Source organism: Mauremys mutica, chromosome 11, assembly GCF_020497125.1.
Source record: "Mauremys mutica isolate MM-2020 ecotype Southern chromosome 11, ASM2049712v1, whole genome shotgun sequence".
NCBI classification, from domain to species: Eukaryota; Metazoa; Chordata; order Testudines; family Geoemydidae; genus Mauremys; species Mauremys mutica.
Genome location: NC_059082.1, coordinates 66,526,728 through 66,553,496, shown reverse-complemented (window position 1 = coordinate 66,553,496; position 26,769 = coordinate 66,526,728). Strand labels below are relative to the sequence as shown.

At 43.5% G+C, this 26,769-nt stretch overlaps 1 protein-coding gene across 6 annotated transcripts in view; it reads left to right on the top strand.

The window, feature by feature from the left end:
* SNX29 (sorting nexin 29) overlaps positions 1 to 26,769 on the top strand; it is a 393,141-nt gene that overhangs the window by 94,229 nt on the left and 272,143 nt on the right. The window contains exon 14 of one of the 6 annotated variants that reach the window (XM_044978958.1): positions 169 to 297. The exons of the other annotated variants lie outside the window; for them this stretch is intronic. Coding sequence (XP_044834893.1) covers positions 169 to 196 — 28 coding nt within the window. The 3' untranslated portion in view covers positions 197 to 297. Of the gene's footprint in view, positions 1 to 168; positions 298 to 26,769 lie in introns of those variants that run through there. 6 annotated transcript variants of the gene reach the window in all.

Below are 26,769 nucleotides of genomic sequence, written 5' to 3'. Positions count from 1 at the left end.
TACGGGCAGCAGGTAAAGCTGCAGCTAAGAAAATGTCAGGCAAGCCTCATGCTGCAGTTAGGTCTAAGACAGACATCCTGGACTTCCACAGCCTGTGTAGAGACGAGTCAGTGCAAGCCCGGCTGTGGAATTGCTCCAGGAATAAACATGTTTTTTCTGACATTGCAGAGGGGATGCAAAAGTTGTATGGGGATGAGCAGCAATGCTGAGCAAAGGGGAAGAACTACAACAGTCCTACCAAAAGGCAGAGGATCTCGTCAGAATCTGGGAGCTCTACTGGTAGTACTAATTGGCCAGTTCTATGCAGATCTGGATCCCATACTAGGTGAGGACCATGGGCGCCGGGTTATATGGGCTGGAGGAGCCCCAGCCCCAGCAATATTCAGAGCTGTGGGCTGTGCTCCACCAATATCTGGAGCTGGATTTCTCCCCTGGCCCTGCCTGGAGCAGGCACTGGCCCCTGGCTGCCACTACCATCATCCCCAGCCCCGGAGCATCCCCGCCCACCCAGTAGCGTAGTGGGGTGGAAGGGGGGAAGCAGCCGCTCCCCTTTGAGCACATTTTACAAAATCAGCACCTTTCCAGGCAGCCAGCACTGGGCTCCGGACTTGGAGTCCGGACCGGGTTTTGCATGTGGCTGCCAGCTGGCTCTGGGCTCTGTAGGCAGCGTGGGCTGGTTGCCGGGCTCCCCCAGGGAGAGGAGGAGGAGCTCGCAGCTGCCCGCTCCCGGAGCCAGGGTGGGCTCTGCCGGGAGGGGGAGGGGTGGCAGCGCAGCCCCCCCAGTGCGGCGGGGGACTGAGGAGTAGCAGCCCCGTTGGTCCCGGCAGCCCGGTGCAGAGCAAGGCAGCCACGCGGTAGGGAAGTGGGCTCTGAAGCCCAGCTGGTGCTGGTGGAGAGGGAAGGGGGGTGTGTGTTTTTTTCTCCTGGTCTCTCTTCAGCAGAGGGGCTGAGGGATCAGCAGGACCAGGAGGCAAAGGAGCGACTTTGGGTTATTGCCCCCCACTCCGCCCCCCAGTGCTGCGCCCAGGGCTGTGAAAGGTGCTTAGTGCAGCTTGTGAAGGAAGGGGGGGGGGTAAAGGTGCTTTAAGGTGCCAGTTGTGTCTCCCCATCTCACTGCTGACTAGCTGCAGCCTCAGTGCTCAGAACTCAGCAGTGATCTCAGGGGCTGCACAGGGCTCTGTAGGAGTTTTCAATTACCTGCTAAATGCTTCCGCAACGCCACCTTTTCACTCAGTACATCCTGAATAGTGGGGACTGGGGGCGGGGGAGGGGGGAGTGTAGCAGATGCCAATTTGAGGTGAATAGTCTCTTGGCCAGATTCTACTGCGTTTATGGTGCTTTGTGCCAAGGGCTGGAGCAAAGTGGCTGGTGGATAACCAGGAATCTGGTTAATAATTGTTCTCTAAATTCAGCTTTCTTCTTTCTCTCGCTCTGAATTATCACTAATTCAAAATAGTAGTGTGCAAGCTGACTGGATAATGGTAATAGCATAATCTCCTGTTATAGCACTGCCTGATTAGTAATTGGATATGTTGGCTGGCACCTTTTTTTACGTGTTCACTCCCCCTGATGTTAGAACCTGGCTACACCACTGGGGAGGGGAGCTTCCTAGACCTGTGCAGCTGGGGCTTAGGTGAATTTTGTGATACTGTGCCCCTCCCCAGCTACTACCCTGCAGTCCCCACTCCTGCACCATGCTGGGCAAGGGGCAGCCCCATCCCCAGTGAGGCTATGGTGAGGGGTGGCAGCAGGGGAGGCCACACGTGATGGCAACTTCCCCTTCCCCCGGTACCCACCATAGGGGAGGCGAGTGGGCTTTCTGGACCTGAGAGGGACCCTAGGAGCATGTGCAGTGACTGGGGGGGCAGAAGGGGTCCCTCCCCTGGAGCTTCCTGCTGCCAGAGAGGGTGGAGGGGAGTCCTCTTTGGCCCTAGCCCTGGGGCAGCTTGTCTGCACCCCAAGTTCCTTATCCCCAGCCCTGCCCCAGAGTCCTCACCTGACAGGAAAAACACGCAACTTAAATTGGGTGGTCAGTTTAGAGTATCATAGAATATCAGGGTTTGAAGGGACCTCAGGAGGTCAGCTAGTCCAACCCCCTGCTCAAAGCAGGACCAAACCCCAACTAAATCATCCCAGCCAGGGCTTTGTCAAGCCGGGCCTTAAAAACCTCTAAGGAAGGAGATTCCACCACCTCCCTAGGTAACCCATTCCAGTTCTTCACCACCCTGCTAGTGAAAAAGTTTTTCTTAATATCCAACCTAAACCTCCCCCACTGCAACTTGAGACCATTGCTCCTTGTTCTGTCATCTTCTACCACTGAGAACAGTCTAGATCCATCCTCTTTGGAACCCCCTTTCAGGTAGTTGAAAGCAGCTATCAAATCCCCCTCATTCTTCTCTTCTGCAGACTAAACAATCCCAGTTCCCTCAGCCTCTCCTCAGAAGTCATGTGCTCCAGCCCTCTAATCATTTTTGCTGCCCTCCACTGGACTTTCCAATTTTTCCACATCCTTCTTTGCAACGTGGGGCCCAAAACTGGACATAGTACTCTAGATGAGGCCTCACCAATGTTGAATAGAGGAGAATGATCATGTCTCTTGATCTGCTGGCAGTGCCCCTACTTATACAGCCCAAAATGCTGTTAGCCTTCTTGACAAAGGCCAGAGGAGGGAGTGTTAGTGCCTGTGCGGACTTCCAGGAAGCGCATGGGGTGGAAGGGGATGCTGGGATGCTCTGGAGGAACCACTCCTTCAAAGCCAGTCAGGACTCTGGGGGAGCCTCCTCTCTGAGCAGACTGTCTCCAGGGCAAGAAGTTTACACCTTCCTGGGTCTGACCTCATAGCATTCAGCATGCCCTTCCACACCATGCACTTTCCGCAGTGAGTCCGCCCAGGCGGGGTCCTGGGGCAGCCAGAGGTCCCTGCACCCCAACTCCGCAGTCAGATGTGACTCTCAGCCAGCCAGTAAAACAGAAGGTTTATTAGATGATGGGAACACAGTTTAAACAGAGCTTGTTGGTACAGAAAACAGAACCCCTCGGTCAGGTCCATCTTGGGGGGTGTGGAGCCCAGACCCAAGTTCTGGGCCTCTCCCCATTTCTCCAGCCAGCTCCAAACTGACACTCCCTCCTCTGGGCTTTGTGTCTCGATTCCGGACAAGGAGGCCACCTGATCTTTGTCCCCAACACCTTCAGTTGGCACCTTGCAGGGGAAACTGAGGCACCCACACAGTATTCAGAGAAAATATTAAGAACATTCCCACTTCATCACAACAGGTGCAACAAAATATAATACTGTATATTGAAGTAGGCAAGTGCTGCTTCTGACTTTCCACTTGTAATTGACCCTTGTAATCTTGTGGCACTGACGTGTTGTAGCTTCATTTTATATCAGCTTACAGGGCGGGAGCGGGGGGGGGCACCACTATTTTGGGCCCCACCAAAAATTACACAAACCTGCCGCCTATGGTGAGGACACCACAACCAGTCAGCAGGTGACACTTGGCATCTCAGACAACGTGGAAGAAGGAGCCCCAGCAATGCCCAGTGATGAAAAGCTTGTTTAGGAAAGGGACATGGAGGATGCAGACTCTGCAGAGAGCCTGGAGCTCATTGAGAGCCAGCCAAACCTGACCCAGACAATCCCAGAGGTGGAATCCTCTGAGGAAGGGGAAGGGAGGTCAGGTGTAGGTGCATTAATACATGTTTCTTTTACTCATGGGCCCTTCAAAATGGCAACCACTTGAAGGCAGGGAACAACAAAGGAATTCCTTTTTGAAGTAGCCTTTGTTTGAACAACATTCACTGGCAATCAGACACAAAAAATAAGACAAAAATAGTATAAGTAAAGCAAAGTATTGAATTTCATGGAGCTTTCATGGAACAAATGTAACCAGCAAACTTAGTCTTGACATCAACAAAGTTTGCTGGTGAAATTCATTGCGTCCTTGAAATTTACTACATTTGTGCACAGTACTCCATTCTTCCTCACAGACAGGCACACAGCACTCTGTTTCTCTGCATGGGGACAGCACTGTAAGCTAAGTCCCCATGCAGAGGGGTACTATTTAAAAGATCATGGTAACTAAGGTAGTATTTTTAAAAGTCATGGTTTGGGAGTATTTTCATGATTTCTGTGACCACCATGCAATAGTGATTTACACAGGTTCCTAACTATAAGCAATATACAAACATTCCCAAATGCATGCTTCAGCCAGAGCAGACAGATAGTATTTCTAGTAATATAAATTGATAATGCAAACAGAAAAAGAATATATACTGAAATGGATACCTGAGCATTCAATTAAAATACACAGAAAATTTAAAACAATCCTTGCAAGCAGTCCATTAACTGGTCATTCAGACTACATGATTTTTATTACTAATTGGATGGTAAATATGTAATGTAAACATAAAACACAGTACTTTGGTTCTTTAGTCCAAGTCCACAACAAATTACTTGCATGTTGTGCTTAAATCAGGGGAGGGCAAACTACGGCCCGCAGGCTGGATCTGGCCCATCAGGGCTTTCAGTCCGGCCCACGGGATTGCCAGCCCCATGGCTCAGCGGTGCTAAGGCAGGCTCCCTGCCTGCCCTGGTCCTGCACCGCTCCCGGAAGCGGCTGGTACCACGTCCCTGTGGCCCTTGGAGGAGGGGAGGACAGAGGGCTCTGTGGGCTGCCCTCACTTGCAGGCACCACCCCCCATAGCTCCCATTAGCTGAGAACGGGGAACCATGGCCAATGAGAGCTTTGGGGGGTGGTATCTGCAGGCGAGGGCCTTACGTGGCGGAGCCGCCTGCCCCGCCCCACCCCACCCCCAGGAGCAACTGCCGGACATGCTGGCCACTTCTGGGAGTGACGCGGGGCCAGGGTAGGCAGGGAGCCTGCCGTAGCCCCCCTGCGTGCCGCTGCCACCCCGGAGCCGCTTGAGTTAAGTGGCGCCAGGGCAGAGCCCGCACTCTGAACCCCTCCTGCACCCCGCACCCCAACTCACTACCCTGAGCCCCCTAACTCCCTGCCTTGAGCCCCCTGCTGCACCTCTCCTGCACCCTAACTTCCTGCCCTGAGACCCTGCCACACCCCACACCCTTCCCGCACCCCAACCCCACATTCGTGGCCCTGCATACAATTTCCCCACCCAGATGTAGCCCTCGGGCCAAAAAGTTTGCCCATCCGCTGCTTAGATTCATGGATAGAAAGAGTTAGAGATGGTTTGTTGCTGGCTCAGGGGGCTTGGCTTTGAATTGACTTGCCAGAGCTCAACAACAGTGACAACCCTTCTGTTTTAGAGTTTTAGCTTGATCTTGGTATGAATATCTCTTTTTGTCTGTCATAATCTCAATAAAGGTTTCAAGCAGGTATTCTTTTAAGCTTGGACTGAACATTTCTAGGAGGGGGTGTTTTGTTTTTTTCCACGACGGTAGGACACTTTCATAAGCCACTCTACAGTGATCTAGTAGCACTGCAGGGGACTGGCAGCAGACAGGCCTGGGCAGCCTGGAGTTGCCTTGAACAATTGCCTTCTCTGCGCCTTTAGCCTCCTCATGAGCGATATATTGGCCAGAATCACCAATACCTCTAGTAAATTTAGCAATACTTCCTGCACTGTCCCCGCATTTGTTACCTGGGACACACCACTGTCCACCTCACACCCCTCATGGCTACAGGTTTTGAAAATTACCACATATACTGTCCATGCTGGGGGTCACTGAACTGTCTTGAAGAAAGCGGTCCTGAAGCAAATGTGACCCACTTCATACTTTTATGAATATCTTGATGTGAAAATTTTAGGGAATTTTCTCACTTTTTTTCTTGTCTGCTAACACTTTAAATCTAACAATGTCTGTCTGTCTTGCTTTTCAGTGACCTTGGCTAGGGTATCCTTGAAAAGTATCCTTTCTGTAGGTTGCACTGACAAAAGTTAAACAGGTCCAGACATGCACAGAAGGAACCCCTTATCTAAGGGATAGGCCAACGTAAATTGAGTCACTACCTGCAGTTTGTGAATTTAGTAGTAATGGAGGATGGCATAGAAAAGCTGGTTACATGAGAGCTGGAGAACTACTTCTGGTCATAAATCATACGAAAGGCACCTGTTCAGCAAGGATCGTAATAATGGCTCGTATGATAGACACTTGGTTTTTATTGATTGCCAAATAATTAGTAAACATAAGTTGTATGCTTTTAGTAGCTTGTTGGAATTATCTGCTGGACATGTTACCCCACCACGACTCTGTCTGAACAGCAGAGCTCTGATGTTCTGTAACCTTGCTTCCTTAATAAAAAGTTGTTTATTACTTACTAATACTCCAGAGTCAGTTGTCTCAGGCCAGACAAATAGCTGGTGGAAACCCACGGGGAGTACTATCACTTAGAAAGGCAAGGTTGTATAGCTGACCCTCCTCTCCAGGGCCATCCTTAGGATTTCAGGGGCCCTACACAGTATTATTCAACTGGTGCCCCTCTGCCCAATGGCAGTCCGGGCTCACAGCCCTGGGGGGGAGGGATGAGGCAGCAAAGGATACCGAGCCGCCCGGCCCGCCTCACGGTGGCGGAGAGTCACAGTTCCCTGCAGAGACCCCCATACCCTTTCCCTCATGCAGAATGTGCAGTGCTGGCGCATTCGGCCCTGTGAATACCGCCCCTGCATAAGGCAACTGCAGTGCGCACGGGGTGTGCGGGAGCCGACCGGCTCTTACCTGCTGTCGTGGGCGGTGGGTGAAGCTGCTGCTTGGGGAGGCTAGCTCCCCAGCCCACCTGTGGCCCCGCCCATATTCCACCCCACTCTGCTCCAGGCCCCGCCCCCACTCTGCCCAGGCACTGCCCTCTCCCCACTGTCTCCCTCCTCTCTTCCCTCCCCCTCCCTGATCACCCCTTTCCAGCCAAATCTCTGAACCCAAATGAAGCAAATGACATTTGAAAAAAACCCTCTTCTGCAATTTTTTTCTAAAGACAATGGAGCATGTTTTCCACTGCATGCCAGAAGGTGAAGTCTGGATGTGCAGAAGGCACCGAATTAAAAGCACTAAACTTGGGAATAAAAAATGTCAGTCACGGGTTTTTTGATATACCTGGGGTTTGTCAGAGATTTATTTGCAAAAACTGTAGTAAGGGCAAGTCAGCTGACCTGCTGAATACAACATTAAATATTATGGAATACATGATGCAGCTCTTCTCTGTTTTACATTTTCTTAATCAGTATTTCTAAGATGATTTTATATTTTAAATGTACTCTTAAGACTTCATAAAGTAATCAGTCCAGATTACTACATATTTAACTCACTGAAACAAAGCCATTATTTTAAACTAATCAGTCACAGGGGTTTAGTTTGTTCATAACAATGTTCATTGCTTTTAGAAAAAGGGAACACTAATTTACTTTGTGTGATCTCCATAACAATAAACATGTTTATGAAATTTCACCAACTTTACAAAATATTTTTTCCAAAGATTTTAGGCATAACATAGGATTTTATATCTTACTAGGTACTGATTTTGCTAGAGGGTTCTCTTAAAACTAGTTCATCAAATAGTCAGAAGTAAAGAAAAGGAAACTCATTTGTCCAACTATCTGGCAGGAAAGGGGTGTTGTCCCTTTAAGGGCTCTCTTCAATGGGGGTGGGTGTGAAGGGAGAAAGAGATGGACAGAAAGGACAGGAAGACTTTGGAAGCAAGTTTTTTGTACTATAGTTATTAAAATTAAAATGTGTGTTTTAGATAAGAGTGGTCCTTTGAAGGATTTATTTAAAAAAACTAGGAAGATCCAAGCATTTAAGGCTAAAGATGAATACTCAGATTGTGCATCTAAAAATCTATGCAAGGATGTTTTAGAGATGTGATTTTATCATCTTCAGCAACACACTAATGAAATATTTTTAAAGCAAATTTTAAACTAAGGTCCTGTAGACTAACATGTTCTGAATAAATATTACAGTAATGCACAATTGTTTTTGTCAGTAAATGCCTGTTAAATGGCTTCATTACCACTTGAATGGCTCTTTAACAGTTTCAATGTTGTGCTAATAGGTCTGGCAGACTGGAAGGCTTTTTCACTTTTAAGTTACTAGATCCCCTGTGGATTAAAGAATCACCAGGCTGCTGCAGCTAGCTGTGGGAGCCTGCAGGCAGGGTCAGAACAAGGATAGAAAGAGGTGGGAGGGTGGACATTAAAACCCAGGGCTGCCCCAAATTTTCAGGTGTCTGCCGTAAGTCTAAGGACGGCCCTGCTCCTCCCCTCCACCCCCAACACCTTCCATGCCAGCTGAAAGACTGACATTGATCAAGATGAAGAAGAAATGGACAAGGGAAAACATATTTTCAGATATCCTCAAAAGCTCCAAGTCCAGGGGCCACAAAACAAATGAGTGGAGGGAATGCATGAGAGGAAAGACAAAAGAACTGGGAGGAGCATAGGGAAGTCCACCAAGACATTATGTGGTTCCTGAGGCAGAAAGCACAAATTCTACAAAGGATTATGGAGCAAAATGCCCGGAACACTTACAATCAGCAGCCATTGCACTTCATAGATAAATTAATCTGTCTGGAGCCTGGACTGTAGTGCATATCACAGTATCCCTTCCACTTAACTCTATTGTAAGATATGGTGAATTGCTGTGACTTTGTCTACACTGACAACTATGTTGTTCATTCAGGAACAATCAATGCCTTGCACTTCTTTAAATAGTTAAAACCCTTTTTAGAAGTATTTTAATTGTTTATTACTGCTCAATAAAATTTGAAAAATGAAGACGTACACCCCGGCAAAAAAATAAATACTCCCACCAAAATCAAAAATATGTTAACAATTCATTTAAAATTAATATACAAGCTAAGTACACCAATTCACACAAACCAGCACACTGTGTGGTTATGGCACAGAGCCAAAGTGTGCTTTTAAGGACTCCCTCAGCCATGAAGTGCCTCAGTTTGTTCTTGTAATTGCCCTTGTGTGTGGCTGTTTGGACTCAGCAGTCTTTCCATTTTCCCCATCCACCGTGCTGCTGGTAATGTTTCTCCCTTTGCTTCACAAATATTACGTAAAACAAACGTGCAGCAATAACCGTAGGAATATTTGGCTCACTGAGGTGCAGCCTAGTCATGAGGCTTCTCCCATGTCCTTTCAGTTTGCCAGATGCACATTCAACACTCATCCTTCACCTGCTGAGACAATAGTTAAAAATTTCCTTGCTGTTATCCTGGTGTATGGCTCCAGGAGCCACTGAAACAAAGTTTTAGCTGGGTCCCTGAGTATCACAACTGGCATTGCAGCCCAATCAATGTGAATGTGTTGGTCTGGGAAAAATGTCCTGTTTGTAGCTTTAAAAAGTCTTGTATTCCAAAAGATTCAAACATCATGCTTGTTGCCGGCCCAAAAGGCCTGAGGCAGCAAACAGTGGTTCGTTGCCCGGTGTGCGTCGCACTAATTATCACACCAGGGTGGAGAATGCAGAAAAAGTGTATTTGAGCCCAAGTAAGGTGCCAGGGAGATATTACAATCTCAAATCCTGCACACAGATACAAGCTGTGTGTCTCTTCTTATACATGACTTCAACAAGGCATCCTCATTACCCCCCACTAGTCTCCTCCCCCCTCCTATATAGTACATACAGTGTATAGTTAACAATTAAATCATCCTTGACAGCAAACAATTCATCTCGTAACTTTTCAAGGCTGTTACCTTGGTTTACTTCTGAATTTATTACCTTGTCTCCCCTCTTTCTAAACTAAACACAAGTAGTAAAAAGGGGCCTCTTTTTACTATCTCCTGCTGTCCGTGTTGTACTGATAAGAAGCAGTTACACATTCCATTCTCACTTCTAACTTGGGAATTCAACTAGAGTTTAATATGGAGGGACTCTAGACAAGCATAAAATAACTTTGGTCCATTTCAGGCCTGGTACAGAAAAGCTTCATTAATACTGTGGTTTTCTACCCTCCTGAATTATCTAGGGATATGCCTAATGGCACCAACATGCTCCTTCCCTGACCATCCTATATTAATGTCAGTGAAGCATCCCCTGTTATCTACCAACACTTGCATAACCTTGGAAAAGTGCCATTTGTTCTCAGGTGTAGGGTGGGGCAGAATCGGGATATATCACCCTACCATGTCTTTGGAAGCGTTGTCTATTTCCTGCACGTTGCCCAGAGTCCTAGTTTTGTGCAGCAGGGTGTGCTTAATGGCACACTGGGATGACTGCTTCCCGCACCATAGACTTTCCAATACAAAATTGACTGTCAGCTGACCAACAGCAGTCTGGGGTTGCAAGCTTCCAGAGTGTGATTGCCACCTATTTCTCCACTGTCAAAACAGCTCTCATTTTGGTGTGTCTGTGCTGGAGGGATCAGATTGTGATGTAAATTTGGCACACTGAGTGCTTGTTTCACTTACCCAGAAGTGCCTCTCCATTTTGTGCATTTAGTCAGTGGACACCTCTAGCACTTGGCAACTTTAATTCACTGCATCATTCGCTCTGAAGTTTTCTCATTTTCACTGTGGCATGGCCAGCCACTGTGGTACTTGTTGAAGTTCTGCAAGCACCCTCTCTCTAAGGGCTTGTCTGCACAGCAAGTTAGTTTGTGGCAAGCCACGGTGTGAATCTGCAGTTGGACTAATTTGCCACATTTACCTGCTACAGCACACTAAAAGTTCTGTAGTATGTGTTAACATTCTGCTGTTTCAAATGGGAGTTTGTCGCAGTGCACTACAAAATGTTTAGTGGACTGTGGCAGGGTCCACATGGCAAATTAGTGTGTGTCAGCTTAAAATGCTGCAGATTTGCACCCTGGCTTGCTGTACATTAATTTGCCATGTAGATGTTCCCTCAAACAGACACGAGCTCTGCTGATGTATTCAACATCCGTACTTCTGCCAGCAAGATGGCGGAGAGATTGAGAACCGACATGAAAAACTTTGGGAATTTTTAAAAATGGAGTGGAGAGAAGGTTATAGGATGGAAGAGAGAATTATGGGAACTTGACCCCAAGCTCCCACAATTCCCCGAGAAGTATGCTGCTATTCCACAATTATTATTACATGGTGTCCTTTCCACACTTGGGCAGAAACTACTCCCTTCCATTCTTCTCTGTCATTTTCCGCTCAAGGTTGACTGTTCTGTCCTTTGTGCCAAGAGTTCTTAGTTTCTCTTGGATGCCTTCATTTTCCCACACTAGTTGGTTTTTACTTGACAGCTTCATGTGGGAGTCTGTGCACTGGCATCCAAGTACATGACCCAAATATGTCCAGTGCATCCTTCTGAATCTGGTAGAAAGAACAAATGGTTGGTGGCTTCTTGGATCTCTTTGTTTGCAATAATGATGCTAAGAGTCTTTTGTAGGCATTTAGTTTTCTATATAATGTTTTGGTAGATTTCCAGCTCTCTCAGCCATAGATTAGTACTGAGACTACATTTGAATTGAAAATTCTTAGTTTTCTTCTGATGTTATATATCTTTGATTTCCATATGTTGTTTAGTATGCCTTTCCTATCCTTGATGTCACTTCCTTCTTGAGGTCTCTGTTGGCCGATATAGTGCTGTCCAGGTAGATGAACTGTTTTCTTGATATTTTTGCCTTTTAATGTGATGGTACTGCTTGTCACCTGAGTTTTAAGGATATTTGTTCTAGCATAACTAATTTTGAGCCCTGCTTGGCTGCTTTTTGTGCCAGGTTGTCTGTCTGTCTTTGCTTGTAACTTTTCAGGGGTGTTGCTCAGTAGTGCAATATCAGCAAAGTTTAGGTCTCCTAGGCATATGCCATTTACCCACACTGTACAAATATTTGTGTTGATTACACACTTCAGTATCCAGTCTGTGGCAGTGCTAAACTGTGGAGATAAAATGCAGTCCTGTCTCCACACTGAGCCAGTCTGGTTGTTCACCCTTACTGATCACTTTGTATCTCTGTACATGGTGATATTGACAACTTTAGTTGGGATTCTAGAGGATTAAAGAATATTCCACAATGTATGTCTGTGCAGCTCGTGAAATAAGTATTACAGCATGTGATCAATGTATGAGTTATGTTGTTATTTGTTTCATTAGTTTTAAGTGCTTGGGTTCTGCAAATTATATTATAGGGAAAGGCTTATTATTTTACAATCTTAACTAGCTTTGAAATGAAGTGTGGTTTATCTAGGGTCTGTGCATGAAGGGAATCTTTTGACCCAAGTGAGTTGTTGAAATCTGTTTGGTCTGGCTAATGATCTCTATGAGAGGTGCTGTAATTCCTCGAATGAGCTACCAAAAGCAGAATAAATACTGCCCTTTGTAAAGGAATGCAGGGTAGCTAATTGGAGAGTGCTGTAGACAATCATTGGGAAGAATTCTATTGGTCATCTTCAAAGAAAAAGGGAACAAAATTTTAAATTAAACTATAGCCCAGGAGCAGACAGTGAACTTGTATGGGAAAATGAGCGTAAGGTGCCGCTTTATTCCCTTGCATGGGTTTACTCAGACCATGGCTTAAGTAATATAGGAGAGGAAGTAGGATCCGCAGAGCCACTACATCTTTCCCCATTCATGTGGGTGGGAGGGGGCGGGGAATAGGTGAAGCCTTGACTGTGCCATCCTCTCACCCTCTCCAGCTCTATGTGCCGTCCAGCATAGCTTCTGTAATATGCTAGGGAACATATATTGCACAAGTTATACCTCTGATGCAATTTATGCCTTTGCTAGAGCAGTGGAGAAACTGGAAGGGAGATTGCTACTCTTGGAGTCATCATCTACTTCCTGGGCTGCTGGGACAGTATAACAACATACTGTGGCAATCTCTGGGCTCATAGAAAAGTTATATTGAGCCCTGTGTGTCCTTGATATTTATATTGTGTTTTTATTAACATTTCATCTAGGACTTTTTGGCTGTTTTTTTCTTGCATTGTTTTTAGCCTGGTTGCTCAGCCTGGGTTAGATAATATAATTCTCAAAGTTGCTTTTTCTGTTTGAGTTCCAATTCCTGGTAGTGGTGCTGCCCATTGTTCAGGGGCTAATGTGTAATACTCGATAGTTGATACTGTGTCAGAAAAGAATCTTAAAACCCTTCTTAATCTACCTTTATGTAGGAAAAAAATCCTGACGTTAAATACAGTGACAATGGCACCATTTTCTTCGTTTTGCCCTCTTAATTAAACTATAGACACTCCATAGGGAAATCTGTTGGTGTCTAAAATCTTGGAACATTTACTGTATATGTGGAATACCAGACTCGATTCAGTGTTTCAATCTGAAACAAAAAAGTAACACCCCAGGTGATAGCTGTCTGGTATGGTCAGTAAGTTTATCTACAGATACAGAGGCATGTGTGCAAGTGCACATGTTAATAATGCTTGGCAGTTACCATATGAGATTCTTAGGAACTCTGTGTTGCAAGCACAGAGCCTGTAGCTGAAATTGACAAATTTAAGAGATGTACTTGCTTGGCATTTGAGGTGCCATTAACTCGATTTCTGATCACACTTGAAAATTTTTAACTACTCACTTTGGGGAGTCAGGGTAAGGCAGAAATGTGTGTAAATGGGCTTTACGTTCAAAAGATGAACAGCAGTAGAGATAAGGCAAATTCTCATACTTAATATTCACATTTTAGGCTATGGGATTTGTATATTCATACCTTTTCGACTCATTTCTCCCACAGTTTTTAAATTTGCATTGACATCATATGGGTGAATCACATATTTGTCATGCACATACTGTTTTGAAGAACAGGTAGGGTAACAAGGCCTAAAGAGATGCTCACTTGGATTAAAATGCAAAAGAGATTTTTTGAAATAAGTTTAATAATAGAAATTGTTGAGTTCTCCTGACATATTGGGAACATACGTCGTGTTGCTGGTGCTCTTGGAGTTGGCATACTTGGACGTGGTAAAAATGTAGTGGCAGTGTACCTTCCAGTGAAACAAGTGGTCACTGTAGTGCAAATAGTTTTGGACTTTAAATGTGTATCTTAGAAATTCTTTTCTAGTATAACAGAAACATTGCACTATATAGTGATTTTATTTTAATTTTTTTCCGGCTACAATTGTCTGTTTACTTTGTAATTTGTAATTGATGCTGCTGAAATATTGAAAGAGTATATTTAGATAGTTTCACATCTAGATTTGGGGCAAACTGAATGATTTTGTCACGGAAGAAGAGATGGAATAATAGTGCTGTTAATAGGTAGTGTGCTGTTATGGATTTTTTTAAGGTCTAGTTGCAATGCAGTACATTCTGCAGAATTGGGTAAAGACTGTTACACTGGGTAGGATTAAGCTAAATTCCAGATATTATGTAATATGAAATTCTGGTACAGCTGGCATGTTATTACAACTTTCAGTGTTAATGCTTGATCAATAATTCACTAAGTAGCAATATTCTGAGACTTCTTAGAATAAGCACAGACACTTAATAATGACTTTATTGGTGTAATTTGTTGGCACAAAGTATTTCAGCTTATATAGTTAAGATTGTCCCCTTACACATTTAAAAACTATGGGAGGAGAGATTTTACTTGGATATTTCCTTGAAGAATTCCTTGAGGAGATTAATTCAAATTGTCCCATCAGAGGGCAAGAGAATTTTTTTTGCCTTTACTGCTGGTTTAGATTAGGAGCTACTCTATTTGGAAATGTTTAGGAAATTTTATTTTGATATTTATCTGGATGTATTTTAATGTAAGTGGCTTCCGTTGATGGCAAGAATAACTAGAGGGAAAGGAAAAAAAAGTCAATAGGGCTCTCCTCATTATATTTGTTTTTATTATTATTTGAATTGTATTAGCCCTAGAAAGTCCAATGAGGGATCAAAGCTTCATTGTGTTAGGCATTGTACAAACATGTACTGAAACTTGGGACTTGCACTTGGTCTTGTAAATCCTAGCTAAATACCTTAACTGGCAGGCTATAGAATTGTTATCCCTCTTCTTGCCTGGTCAATTGACTCTCCATTGCCATCATGAATGATGATGAGGAATAGCCTCCCCATGGTTTGTGAATCTAGTTCTCCTTTGCTTTTGTCAAAATGCTTGAAATGAAAACTAATTTTTTTCACTGGATTGAAACAAAAGGATTTAAAACGATTTTTAAAGGCATTGCTACAAAGGGGAGATTTGAAGGGGGATGATGTAATGGCTTTAGAGATTTTAAAGGGCATAAAGGGCACTTTGCATGCCCTTTGCATAAAGGGTACTGAGAGAAAGTGCAACAGTACTTGTAGGAAAAATTCAGTAATGAATAATAGGTCCTGTCGTCATTGGTGGAGCCCAGGCAGGTGTTGATGGCTTAATAGCACGTAAAAGATAAGTATGGCAGCATGGCAGGACTAAACCAAGCATGGCCTTAAAGATGAGCATGAGTAGGTTTTGGTGTAGTGTAATAGACAGAGCCGGTAGAGGGATACAGAATGAGGGTAGGGCAATCAGGAAAATGAGGTAGGAAGATAAATACTGCTGGAAAGGTTTAAATAGGTTTAAGAAGGGCAAGATGGCAGAAAGGAGGAGCTTGATGTAGTCAAGACAAGATGACAAGGGCCTGGATGAGCATCTTACCTTCGTGGATGGAGAGGAAAGTCTCAATCATAAAGATGTTATACAGGAAGAAACATCAAGACCTGAATGTGGCTTGGATATACTGGTATATTGGGATCTCTCAAAGATGATACCCAGATTGTAAGCCTGAGTGAGAGGGAGGATTGTGGCATTGTCCATGGTGAGTGAGAGTAAAGTGAAAGGATTGGGCAGGAGGAAGAGCAAGAGTTCAGTTTTGGTGATTTTCAGGCTTAACTGATGTTTGGATATATACAAAATATGTTAAAAGGCAGGCTGAGATTTAAGTTTGGACAGAACGAAATGAGTCCAGAGTGAAGCGATAAAGAAGATATAGTAGAACCTCATAGTTATGAACCAACTGGTCAATCACACACCTCATTTGAACTGGAAGTATGCAATCAGGTGGCAGCAGCAGAGTGGAGGGGAAAAAAAGCAAATACACTACAGTTCTGTGTTAAATATAAACTACTAAAAAAATAAAGGGAAAGTTTAAAAAAAGATTTTACAAGGTAAGGAAACTGTGCTTGTTTCATTTGAATTAAAATGACGAAAAGCAGCATTTTTCTTCTGCATAGTACAGTTTCAAACCTGTATTAAGTCAGTGTTCAGTTGTAAACTTTTGAAAGAACGACCATAACGTTTTGTTCAGAGTTGCAAAAATTTCAGAGTTACGAACAACCTCCGTTCCCTAGGTGTTCATAACTCTGAGATTCTACTGTTGTTGAAATTCTGTGTTTTGAAAGTTGGAGTACACTTGAGGAGAATTCTCCAAATGAAACTCTGATGGAGTAGTTAGAAATTAAACCATATCTTTGATATGATGAGTAAATATAGTTTCTGTGCGTGAATGTCGTAATACTGTGCAGTATGTTATTTCCTACCTGAGCCCTTTAAGAGAAGAATAGGTTCTTTGGACTTCGATCTGCAGGGACATCCTTAGCTAAAATATTAGACTTTGGCACAAAATGTTTTTGATCTGATACTGTTACAAATAACTGTGCTTCACACAGCAATAGGGACAGAAAACCACATAGGCAAATGTGGTTGCAGAACTACAAAATGGGATATCAGCATACATAGAAGGAGTTGAAACTATTTTGAACTTAGTTTTTTAAAAATGATTAAATTTCATATTGGCTGTGTCCCTGAAGTAGTTGTTAACACAAGCCAACTAACTTCTGCTGGCAGTGCATTTTTAATTTTTTTAACTAGAAATTGGCAATATAACGGGACAGATTTTTCTGAGAAGTTACACTGCAAATCCATTATATTGTTAATTGGGAAAATGATCTGCATTAGCCTGGAAATTCTCTCAACTATATTGCTCTCTTTCTTCTGGAGGAATGAAGTTCTTCATCTTTCAGGACCAAAAATTGTGTTTTGAGTGTTCCCAAATTCTTAGAATGTCATCGGTCAGTTGTTGGAATGATTATTTCTTTATGACTTTGATGTCATTTGTAATCTAGAAAGCTACCAAAATTTGCCTTTCTCCACAGTCTATTAAGTCTAGAGAAGAGACTCATTTGCCCAGGGAAGTCTCTGCTGTGGATTTCTTTGTAAAACACAGAAGAATTCTTGGGTCATTTAAGTTAGAAGTGGCAGTGAACTCAGTCCTTCTCATGAAATATTTTAATTAGTTCTAGCTATTAGCCATCATACTGGGTTTAAATGACCACTTAAAACATTTAAACTGGGCAACGGTGAATTACTAGCCTTCTGGTGTGGTACTGAACTTTTTGGTGTCATTTTGTAAGCTGATCTTTGTCTATTCAAAGAATTTTTCTGAAATTACATGCACACTGAGCCAATGGGCGCTTTGAGAATGTTAACAATTGAGGTTTTTGCATTCTTTCTGTACAGTTTTATATGAGGTGTCAAGCTAAGAATATTGAAGTTTACAGTGAAACTGGATAATCTTATTCACGTTGGCTCAAATTCAAAGATGGTGGTGTTTACACTTCAATAAGTTGGCATCAGTGCATCTTACTAACTGAGAGGGCAGAAGTGCAGGGTTGTAGCAAGAAAAGCATTGAAAAGGAGTAGGATGTAAGATAAAGTGTGTGTGGGGAAATGGGGAACAGGCTGTGCTTTATCTTAAACCTTTTCACACCTTGTTACATCCTCCTGTTGTTGCTTCTGCTACAAACCAATCTGTTCACCTCCTCTACCCAGCATGTAAATTACTCACAGGAATGGTTCTTCCATGTACATCCTTTCTGAATTTGGCATCTTGTATTCAGCTGTTATCTAGTGTTATGCTCATTCAGAAACCGCTGTACTTCAGTGTTGGATGAAATGATTCCCATATATTGTTGCTTATAAATGCTTTGGTGTTCTTCAGGATGTAAACATGCCCATAAAAATGCAAGGAACTATTTTAAAAAGTGGCATTCACAAGGTCCTGCTCAGTTTTTACACAGTTGTTGTTGACCATAATTTGTCATTTGACAATACAATGAAGTCAGTCAGAATGACTTAGTGATTATCTAAACAATACCATTTTTGACAGCCAGTCATAATGTATATGCTCTGTTAAAGTGCAATGGTGTAGATGATTTACCTTAAAACAAATGTGTGTAGAGAGATAGTAGAGGAATAAAGTATCACCTTATTGACCTGGGTTCTGAAAATAATCTGAACTGTCCTTTATTCAGAGGCTTCTTTCAGCTTGTTAAGTTACTTGTTATATGATGGAAAGCTGGCTTGTGCCATTCCATAAACCACCAAAGGATGAGTTTAAAAACGAATCCACAAAGAGAAAACAGTTTTTGTATTCTTAAACATAGAAAATCCAGTGAAAAGTAATATTTCAGAAGGAAGATGAGGAAATTGCCTGATCTTGAAAAGATAAATGTGAACGCTTCGTGTTCTCACAGATGTGACATCTATGCCAAGAAAAGGCAGTGAGAAGATAGAATTGCTTTAACATTAAAGGTCAGTCAGACAAATTAACAAACAGGCTGTTCAGTAGACAAAGTCCATACTACAAAGGAGATTGCGGGAGAAGACAAATCACCTTGTCTGGCATTCAGACTTATTATAAACTTTTTTGAATGGGAAGATTACCGTGAAAACTTTGAACCAGAAACACAAATACACTTTACATTGGGTCATGATCTATGCCATGTTAGCCAAAAGAAAACAATTTTACAGCTTTCCAAGCATGTAATATTTTCCTTTGTGACAAACTTTTCTGTTAAATTATGCCTCCTTGCAATTTTTTTAAAGACTTGGTTGCATTAGCCGTCATGTTTAGTGATGTGATGACAGGCTCTGCATCAGGAGTGGGCAAACTTTTTGGCCCGAGGGCCACGTCTTGGTATGAAAATTGTATGGTGGGTCATGAATGCTCATGAAACTGGGCCTGGGGTGCAGGAGAGGATGAGGGCTCCGGCTGGGGGTGCGGGCTCTGGGGTGGGGCCAGAAATGAGGAGTTCAGGGTGCGGGAGGGGTTCTGGGCTGGAGCATTGGGTTGGTGTTCCGGGGAGAGGGGAGGGCTCCGGCTGGAGGTGCAGGCTCTGGAGTGAGGCTGGGGATGAGGGATTTGGGGTATAGGAGGGTGCTCCAGGTTGGGACCAAGGGGTTCAGAGGGTGGGAGGGGGATCAGGACTGGGGCAGGCGGTTGGGGCATGGGTGGGGGTGCAGGCTTCGGGTGGTGCTTACCTGAAGCAGCTCCTGGAGGCAATGGCATGTCCCTGCTCCTATGCGGCAGTGCGGCCAGGTGGCTCTGAGCGCTGCCCTGTCCACAGGCACCGCCCCTGCAGCTCCCATTAGCTGTAGTTCCCAACTATTGGGAACTGTGGGTGTGGCGGTTCAGGCGGGGGCAGCGTGTGCAGCCCTCTGGCTGCCCCTAACCGTAGGAGCCGGAGGAGGGAGATGTTGCTGCTTCCGGGAGCCTCAGCATGCATGCGCAGAGCAGCCTCGGTCCCTGCTCCCTGGCTGGAGCGTGGGAGGAGGGCAAGCCCCAGACCCTGCTCCCTAGCAGGAGCTCGAGGGCCAGTTTAAAATGGCTGGAGGGCTGGATGTGGCCCCCACGCCGTAGTTTGCCCACCCCTGCTCTACATGCAATCCCAGGAGTTTTATGATTCCAGTTAATGTTGTATTTATACCTCATATGTATGGATACGATTTTTCCATGGTAAAATTAGGCAAAATTCATGGAGCAGTCATGGTAAAAAGGTACAAAATCAGGGTAAGGTCACTGCGGGGCTGTAGTCGAAGACTGAGCCCTGCCATGGTGGGGCTGAAGCTGAAGAAGTCATGGAGATCTGTCTCAGAATACGTGACCTCTGTGATCAAACCATATCCTGACTAATATGTTTTGGATATATACACAACTGAAACATTCGTACAACATTGTTTTTTCATTTCAGTTAATTTACTAGATTTATGTACAACTATACAATATTTTGAAGCTTCTTAAAAATTGTATGTTGTCAGCAGAACAAAATACATGTTTGGATTTCTGTGTAAATCTTGGATTAGAAGTGAGACGAGTGTTTTCAGTTCCTGACAAAGCACCCGTTAACATCCAGTATTACTGTTAGAAATTTAATCATTTAATTAAAACACTCTTCAGGCCAGAATAGTTTAGATATATAAAAGATTACACTGTGTTACTCTGTTCTGTTCTTAACTTACAAAAGTAGCTTTCTGACCTGAAGATAATTTTTTTTAAACAGTGTATGAGAAAATATGTGTAGTAGAGGAGGTGAACGATTTTAAATATCTTGGTAGTTACATATCGGCTGATGGTAATATTCAGAAGGAGATATCTACCAGAATCGGTCTTGCAGCAACTGCATTCTATAGACTTCAGAACATTTGGAGGTCGGCCATCTTGCAAATGAAAACCAAGGTAGAGATCTACAGGTTGAACGTCTGTGTTGCTTTATGCGGCGGAAACATGGAGGACCAACAAGAAGATAGAAAGTCGGCTTCAGGGTTTTGAAGGAAGGTGTCTTAGGCGAATTCTTAACATACACTGGCCGCAGCGTATCACCAATGTTGAAGTGAGCCGATTAACGGGCATTAACAACATAGTGGATGAAGCCAAACAACGAAGATGGAGATGGTTGGGGCATGTGTTGAGAATGGGTGCTGATAGACACCCTCATATTGCCCTACGATGGACACCACAAGGAAGAAGGAGGAGAGGTAGACCATTGGGGACGTGGTGAAGGACCATTAAAGAGGAAATGAAAGGCATGGGAATGAAGTGGGATGAAATTTGCTGCCTCGCTCAAGAACGAAATGAATGGAGGAGAATGGTTGACGCCTTATGCTCCACTGGGAGTGAATAAGAGGAAGAAGAAGAAGTAGATCATCAGTCTAACTCGCATGTCTTTACCTTGTAATTTTGATGATTTAAATTGTTTTAGACTAACTTGCATTTGCACTGACTAAAGCAAAAACTCTCTAAAAATTACAGCATGAATCATAGTAGCAAATATATATATATTTGCAGTGGATAATGGTTGAAAAAATTATCAAAGCAGAAAGAAAAATACTTCTCTAACCGCTCTGCCAAATTTGCCAAAATATTCTCTTTAACAATTTCCATACCTCATTTATTTTCAATGAGCACTTTGGAAATTTATTTAAACAATCGAAGAGCGAGAGGTAATTCTAGTAAAGACAAAAAACAGACAATGCCAATGTGTGTTAGAGTAGAACTACAGTGGGCTGAAAAGTTGTGGAGACTTTATGGTCTCTAGAATTTTTAATTCGCTTGGAAAAAATAGAAATAACAATATACAGTGGTATTACTGAGAGAGCATATGCCACAACTAAGGGGCCAGATCTTCCATAAAGCAACAAATATATGGTTTTGGGAGTGTTGTGGGAGAATTGATTAGAAAACAGAGACCAAAAAGTGGACTCAATTTATCCAGATTATTAGTAGCTCAGATGTCATTTAGAGTTACTAAAATATTATTCAAGCCTTTAGACATATATCCAGCAATAGTAGGAGGAATACCAAAAAATACTTTAAGTAGTTTTTAAAATAATAATCTTAAGATGTAGCAGAGATCTGCAAGAATTTCTGTAGTTTTTCACAAACGACAGCATTTCCCAACTTCAATATTTTAGAGTATAGATTCAGATGTATAGAGGCAAGAGAGCTGAGGAAAGGCATTATATAAAGCCAATGTCTTTGATTATTCTTCATAAACCAAAAATCCAAGAGAGCTAAAGCATTAGCTGGTTTTATTTTATCTCTGTAAGCAACTACTGTGCACTAAAATTCCTGAAGAAGTAATTAATCTTGTCTCTTAACATAACTTCCAAGAAACTATTTATGGATAGGTAAAAATGAGTTTTGAAATAAATCATCTGTCCTCAATAAGAAGGCCAAAACTGTAGCAAATATTTATTTGTATCAGACTATTGCAAAATCGAAAGTAAAGCAATGAAAAAAACTGAGAAATGTATGCCTAAGATATGAGATGGTTTACGTTACTTCAGAGTAAAACGCCAAATGCTTAATTTGTTGTGCGTGTGAGTATTCATAAGGTATAGCATATAAAAGGATAAAGTGCATCAAACCAAAAAGTCTTGATGTTCATGTACATTACTAATTATATTTGAACTGTTAATGATTCATCTCTTAATTGATTTGTTTCACATTAATTGAACTGGTTAATCAAAGTGAAACATGATTTGCATGGTGTAGTTGGATATCTTTAGAGGCATTACACCTGACCTAAACACTTTCACATATGAGCAAGCCAAAAACTCAGCAGCTACCACAGAAAAGATTTTAAGCATGGCTTGTGACGTGATATAGATATTAACTACTCCATATTTCCTGAGGAAGGCCCGTGATTTTAACTGAGACTTCAGGAGCTATCTGATAACAAATTATGAAGGCACTAGCCACAGTTCCACAGATGCACTGTGGGATGAGATTGTTATACTTATGGCTGGGTTTCAACCTTTCTGTTCTGTATGAAGAATGCAGTGTATATGCCCCCAAATTACAGCATTTATTGTTTTAATACAGAAGGATTTTTATGAGAATTTACAAGTTAATTGGTTGGAGCTAAAATTAAAATTGAAACCTTTAAATTAATGGTCTCAGACCTTTGTTTTTGTCTTTCCAAGTGATCTTAATAATGGAATAACACAAAGTCTTCAAACTTTTCGCATAAGTGAAACCCATTGAAATCTTGTGCATAGACTACATTTGAAACAAGGTTATAATTAAGCCAAGTTATTAACTATTTTTGTAGCTAAATGTTATGACAATATGGAAAAGCCTATATTAACAGCTTGGGTTCCTCTAGTACGACCATTGTATCACCAGAGGTATCTCAATCAACTGTCACCCTTCCTCATAGCTATTTGTATGTCACAGTTCTTAGTGGTTGTTATAATCAGCGATATGAGGGAGACTGGACACATGTCAAGAGTTCTCATTAGTACATTCCTTGAACCCGACTGTCACAGCTCTTTAAGGTTCCCTGACACTATCTGAGCTTGGATATGAGTGCTTGAAAGATTCCTCACTGCACTACTGTCTTGTGCACCAAGTTAGTGCTGCCGTGAGAGCTGAGGCCGGAGTATGGAGAGAGATGTTGGTCTCCCTAATACCGCACTCTTCCCATAGCACAGGCCTTCTGACCTTAACTGTATGCACACCGCTGCTTCTCTCTGACCCCATCCTCCTCCCCTACCTCACTATTCTTTCATATTCCCACTTATTTCTATACCCTCCTTGCATGCAGCCACTTCCACCCACTTCTTTGCTCCCAGCGGAGCTGTGATAGGTGATGAAGAGGTTGAGAATGGATTCATGGGAAAAGAATGAGATGTATGTGATGAAGGGAACTGTGATAGAAAGACAGTCCTGGAGTATAAGGGTTTGGAGAGCAGCTGCCTTATGGTATGTCAACGCTAGTGATTATATGCATCAGTGTGCATGGTTGTGCCATAGTCCCCCTATTGTCTGCACCTAAACCCCAGAAGCACATATCTGAAGGCAAGTAGAGGGGCAAGTGAGCTAGCATGCCTGAGAGGTGTGGGTAAGTACATGCCTCATCTGTGGCATGGTCCCATATCTGTGTAAATTTGCAAATGGATAAGTGTAAGGGACATGTACCAGGTCTCAAATTTCAATAGTGCTCTACCCCATTCCCACAACACACTTAACCTTTTCTTCCTGGCCCTTTCCCAGTTCATAAAGGTCGCTGTCTCCCCATTTTCAGTGATAGTAGCAAGTTGCACTGACCATATCAGAACAGCTTTCCGCTGCACTCTTTACAGATCAATACAGGTGAAAATGGATCCTGCTCCAAGAGCAGCTGTTGGCCCCTCTACCACACTTGGGTGCTGATCAGTGTGTGGTTGGAGTACACTGTCCTCCACCACTTCTCTTGAAGTGTCAGAAACATTCACCTGTACTGGGAATTTTGTGAAGGCTGGAGCAGGTGGGCATTCAGCAGACTCTGGCCCAGTGCCGGGAACTCATCAAGCACTTGAGTCTCATGTACAGGAAGGCCAAAGACTCAAACAGTCATGCTGGGAGGGCTTGTTGTGCATGCCCCTTCTATGAGGAGCTGTCACAGGCTCCCAGTACAGAGCCACAGGCGGCTCATGATTTCCATCTCAGCCCTGCTGGCCTCATTGCCTGATGGATACTGATGAGGGCAAGGTCAAGGAAGCAACAGGGACCATGGAGGATGCCCCAGAAGACCTGGAGGATGAGGAGCATATGATTCTGTACCTTTATTCGGAGAAGCTGGTTGAGCAAGCCTCCCCAACAAACCTGAGGGGAGGACCCTGAGTCGTGGCAGGAACCAGAACCTGAGACTGGTAAGTTGCACTGGACCTGCACCCTCACTGCAAATGTCCCCTCTTGCTCTGGTGCTGAATTCCTGATTTTAAGATTGAGGGCTTTTGAAGTATTGTGCACTGACTTTTCCTCCTTAGACCACATACCATGTGTTGCTATGTCTCTGTTTGAATTGCAGTGCTCAAAGCATGCCATTGTCATGCCCTAACCAAACTCCCCCGACTTTCCCTTCCATCCAGCTCCATCCAACTATCCCAAAATGGTCCCCAAGCAGGACACAGTTATAGATCAATGATTTTATTGATGTCTGATTAACAACTATTATGCATTTGGCTAAAGATATTTCTTAAGAACAGACTATTAAGGAAAAAATCATTGTGCTCTAGTGTCTGTGCATTCCTTGGACAGGCACAGTCAGGTGTGAACTGGGGGAAGGGGTGGGTTAGAAGGGTCCAAGTTAGGGATAGGACAGTTGTAGAAAACTTACAGTTGCAGTTCTAAAGTTAGTAACAGCTGTCTTTTGTCCCTTGGAAGATTACACAGTTCAGTGCTTTGTACAAACAGGAGCCATGCAGACTTATGGAGTGGGGTGGGGTGGGGTGGGGTTAGGTTAGGCCCAGGAAGGAAACAGAACACAGCTGTAGGACACTTTGGTTAAATCATAGAATCATAGACTTTAAGGTCAGAAGGGACCATTATGATTGTCTCATCTGACCTCTGCACAACGCAGGCCACAGAATCTCACACTCCCACTCCTATATCAAATCCCTAACCTATGTCTGAGCTATTGAAGTCCTCAAATCGTCAAGGTGCAGAGAATCCTCCAGCAAGTGACCCGTGCCCCATGCTGCAGAGGAAGGCGAAACTCCTCTCAGGGCCTTTATCAATCTGCCCTGGAGGAAAATTCCCTCCTGACCCCAAATATGCTGATCAGCTAAACCCTGAGCATGTGGGCAAGACTCACCAGCCAGACACCCAGGGAAGAATTCTCTGTAGTAACTCAGATCCCAACCCATCTAACATTCCATCAAAAAAATAGTTAATAACTTGGCTTAATTATAACCTTGTTTCAAATGTAGTCTATGCACAAGATTTCAATGGGTTTCACTTATGCGAAAAGTTTGAAGACTTTGTGTTATTCCATTATTAAGATCAATTAGAAAGACAAAAACAAAGGTCTGAGACCATTAATTATCCCTATAATATCTGGTTTCACTTCCTTCACCAGTAGCTCTAGTTCCTCCATTTTGTTACCTAGGCTCCTCGCATTGGTGTACAAACATCTTAATTTTTGCTGTTTGCCTTCGCTCACATTCTTTACCCGATTAGGCACAGACATTCTACCGCCTATTAGACTGGTATCTACACTACCTTTCCTCCTTATGTCCATTCTCCTACCCATGGCTGTATCCTTTCTTACTTGGTTTTCTTCCCTCTCAATGTTAAAATCCGGTGTGGAGATTACCTTGACATCTCCCAACCATCTCCCCCAAATTCCTAGTTTAAAGCTCCCTTATAAAGTTGTGCCAGCCTCCATCCTACAAGTCTATTTCCCTCCTTACTCAGGTGAAGTCCATCCCGAGAGAACAGTCCTCTGTCCATGAATGCCTCCCAGTGGCCATACATCCTCAAACCCTTCCTTATAGCACCATTGCCTGAGCCATCTGTTGATTGTCATAATCTTGTCACACTTTTGTTGCCCTTCTCTAGGAACAGGCAGCATCCCACTGAAGATCACCTGAGCCTCGATTTCCTTAAGCGTCTTTCCCAGCCTCGCATAGTCTCCTTTGATATGTTCCAGTGAGAAGCTAGCAGTATCATTTGTCTGAGGAAAAGTTAGTCACATCAGTCCTTTGCCCCTTGGAAGATGACAAAATTTTTACCATCCCTGTCCCTGATGTCTGGTCTCTCCTGACACTGAGTCATGCTGCAGAGGCTGGGGGAAATGGGAATGGGAGAAGGATCCAGCCTGGCAGTTGAATAAACACAGTGCAGTGTCCCTTTGCAGCAGAGAGGCGAGTGGTTTATTGTGCTGATGTGAAACTTCAGGAAACTAAATAAAGTTGTGGCGTCTTTCTCTTTCCCTGTCCAGTTCACTGTTATGCAAGCACAGGACAGGATTTTCTGGTGATGCCGGAGTGGGTCGGATGAGCAGTGTTCGTGGTTTGCATCTCCCTTTGCACAGAAACGCTGTATGTTAGCTGAGTATATAGTCAATTTCCAGTTGAATTGCCTGCCAGTCCTTTAAGCATATTTAAGCAAATTTCTGGTGTAGCAGAAACTCTAGCCGAGTCTTGAGGTTCAACGGCAGTGCAAATCTGCTTGGTCCACCTTCATAGCTGACCAAACCCCTCCATTCAGCAACGTGTGAAGGGGAACATTAGCAGAAACATCTCTCTGGCATAGATTGCTGGATCTCTTTCACAAAACTGGAAGACTTCTTTCTTCCATTTT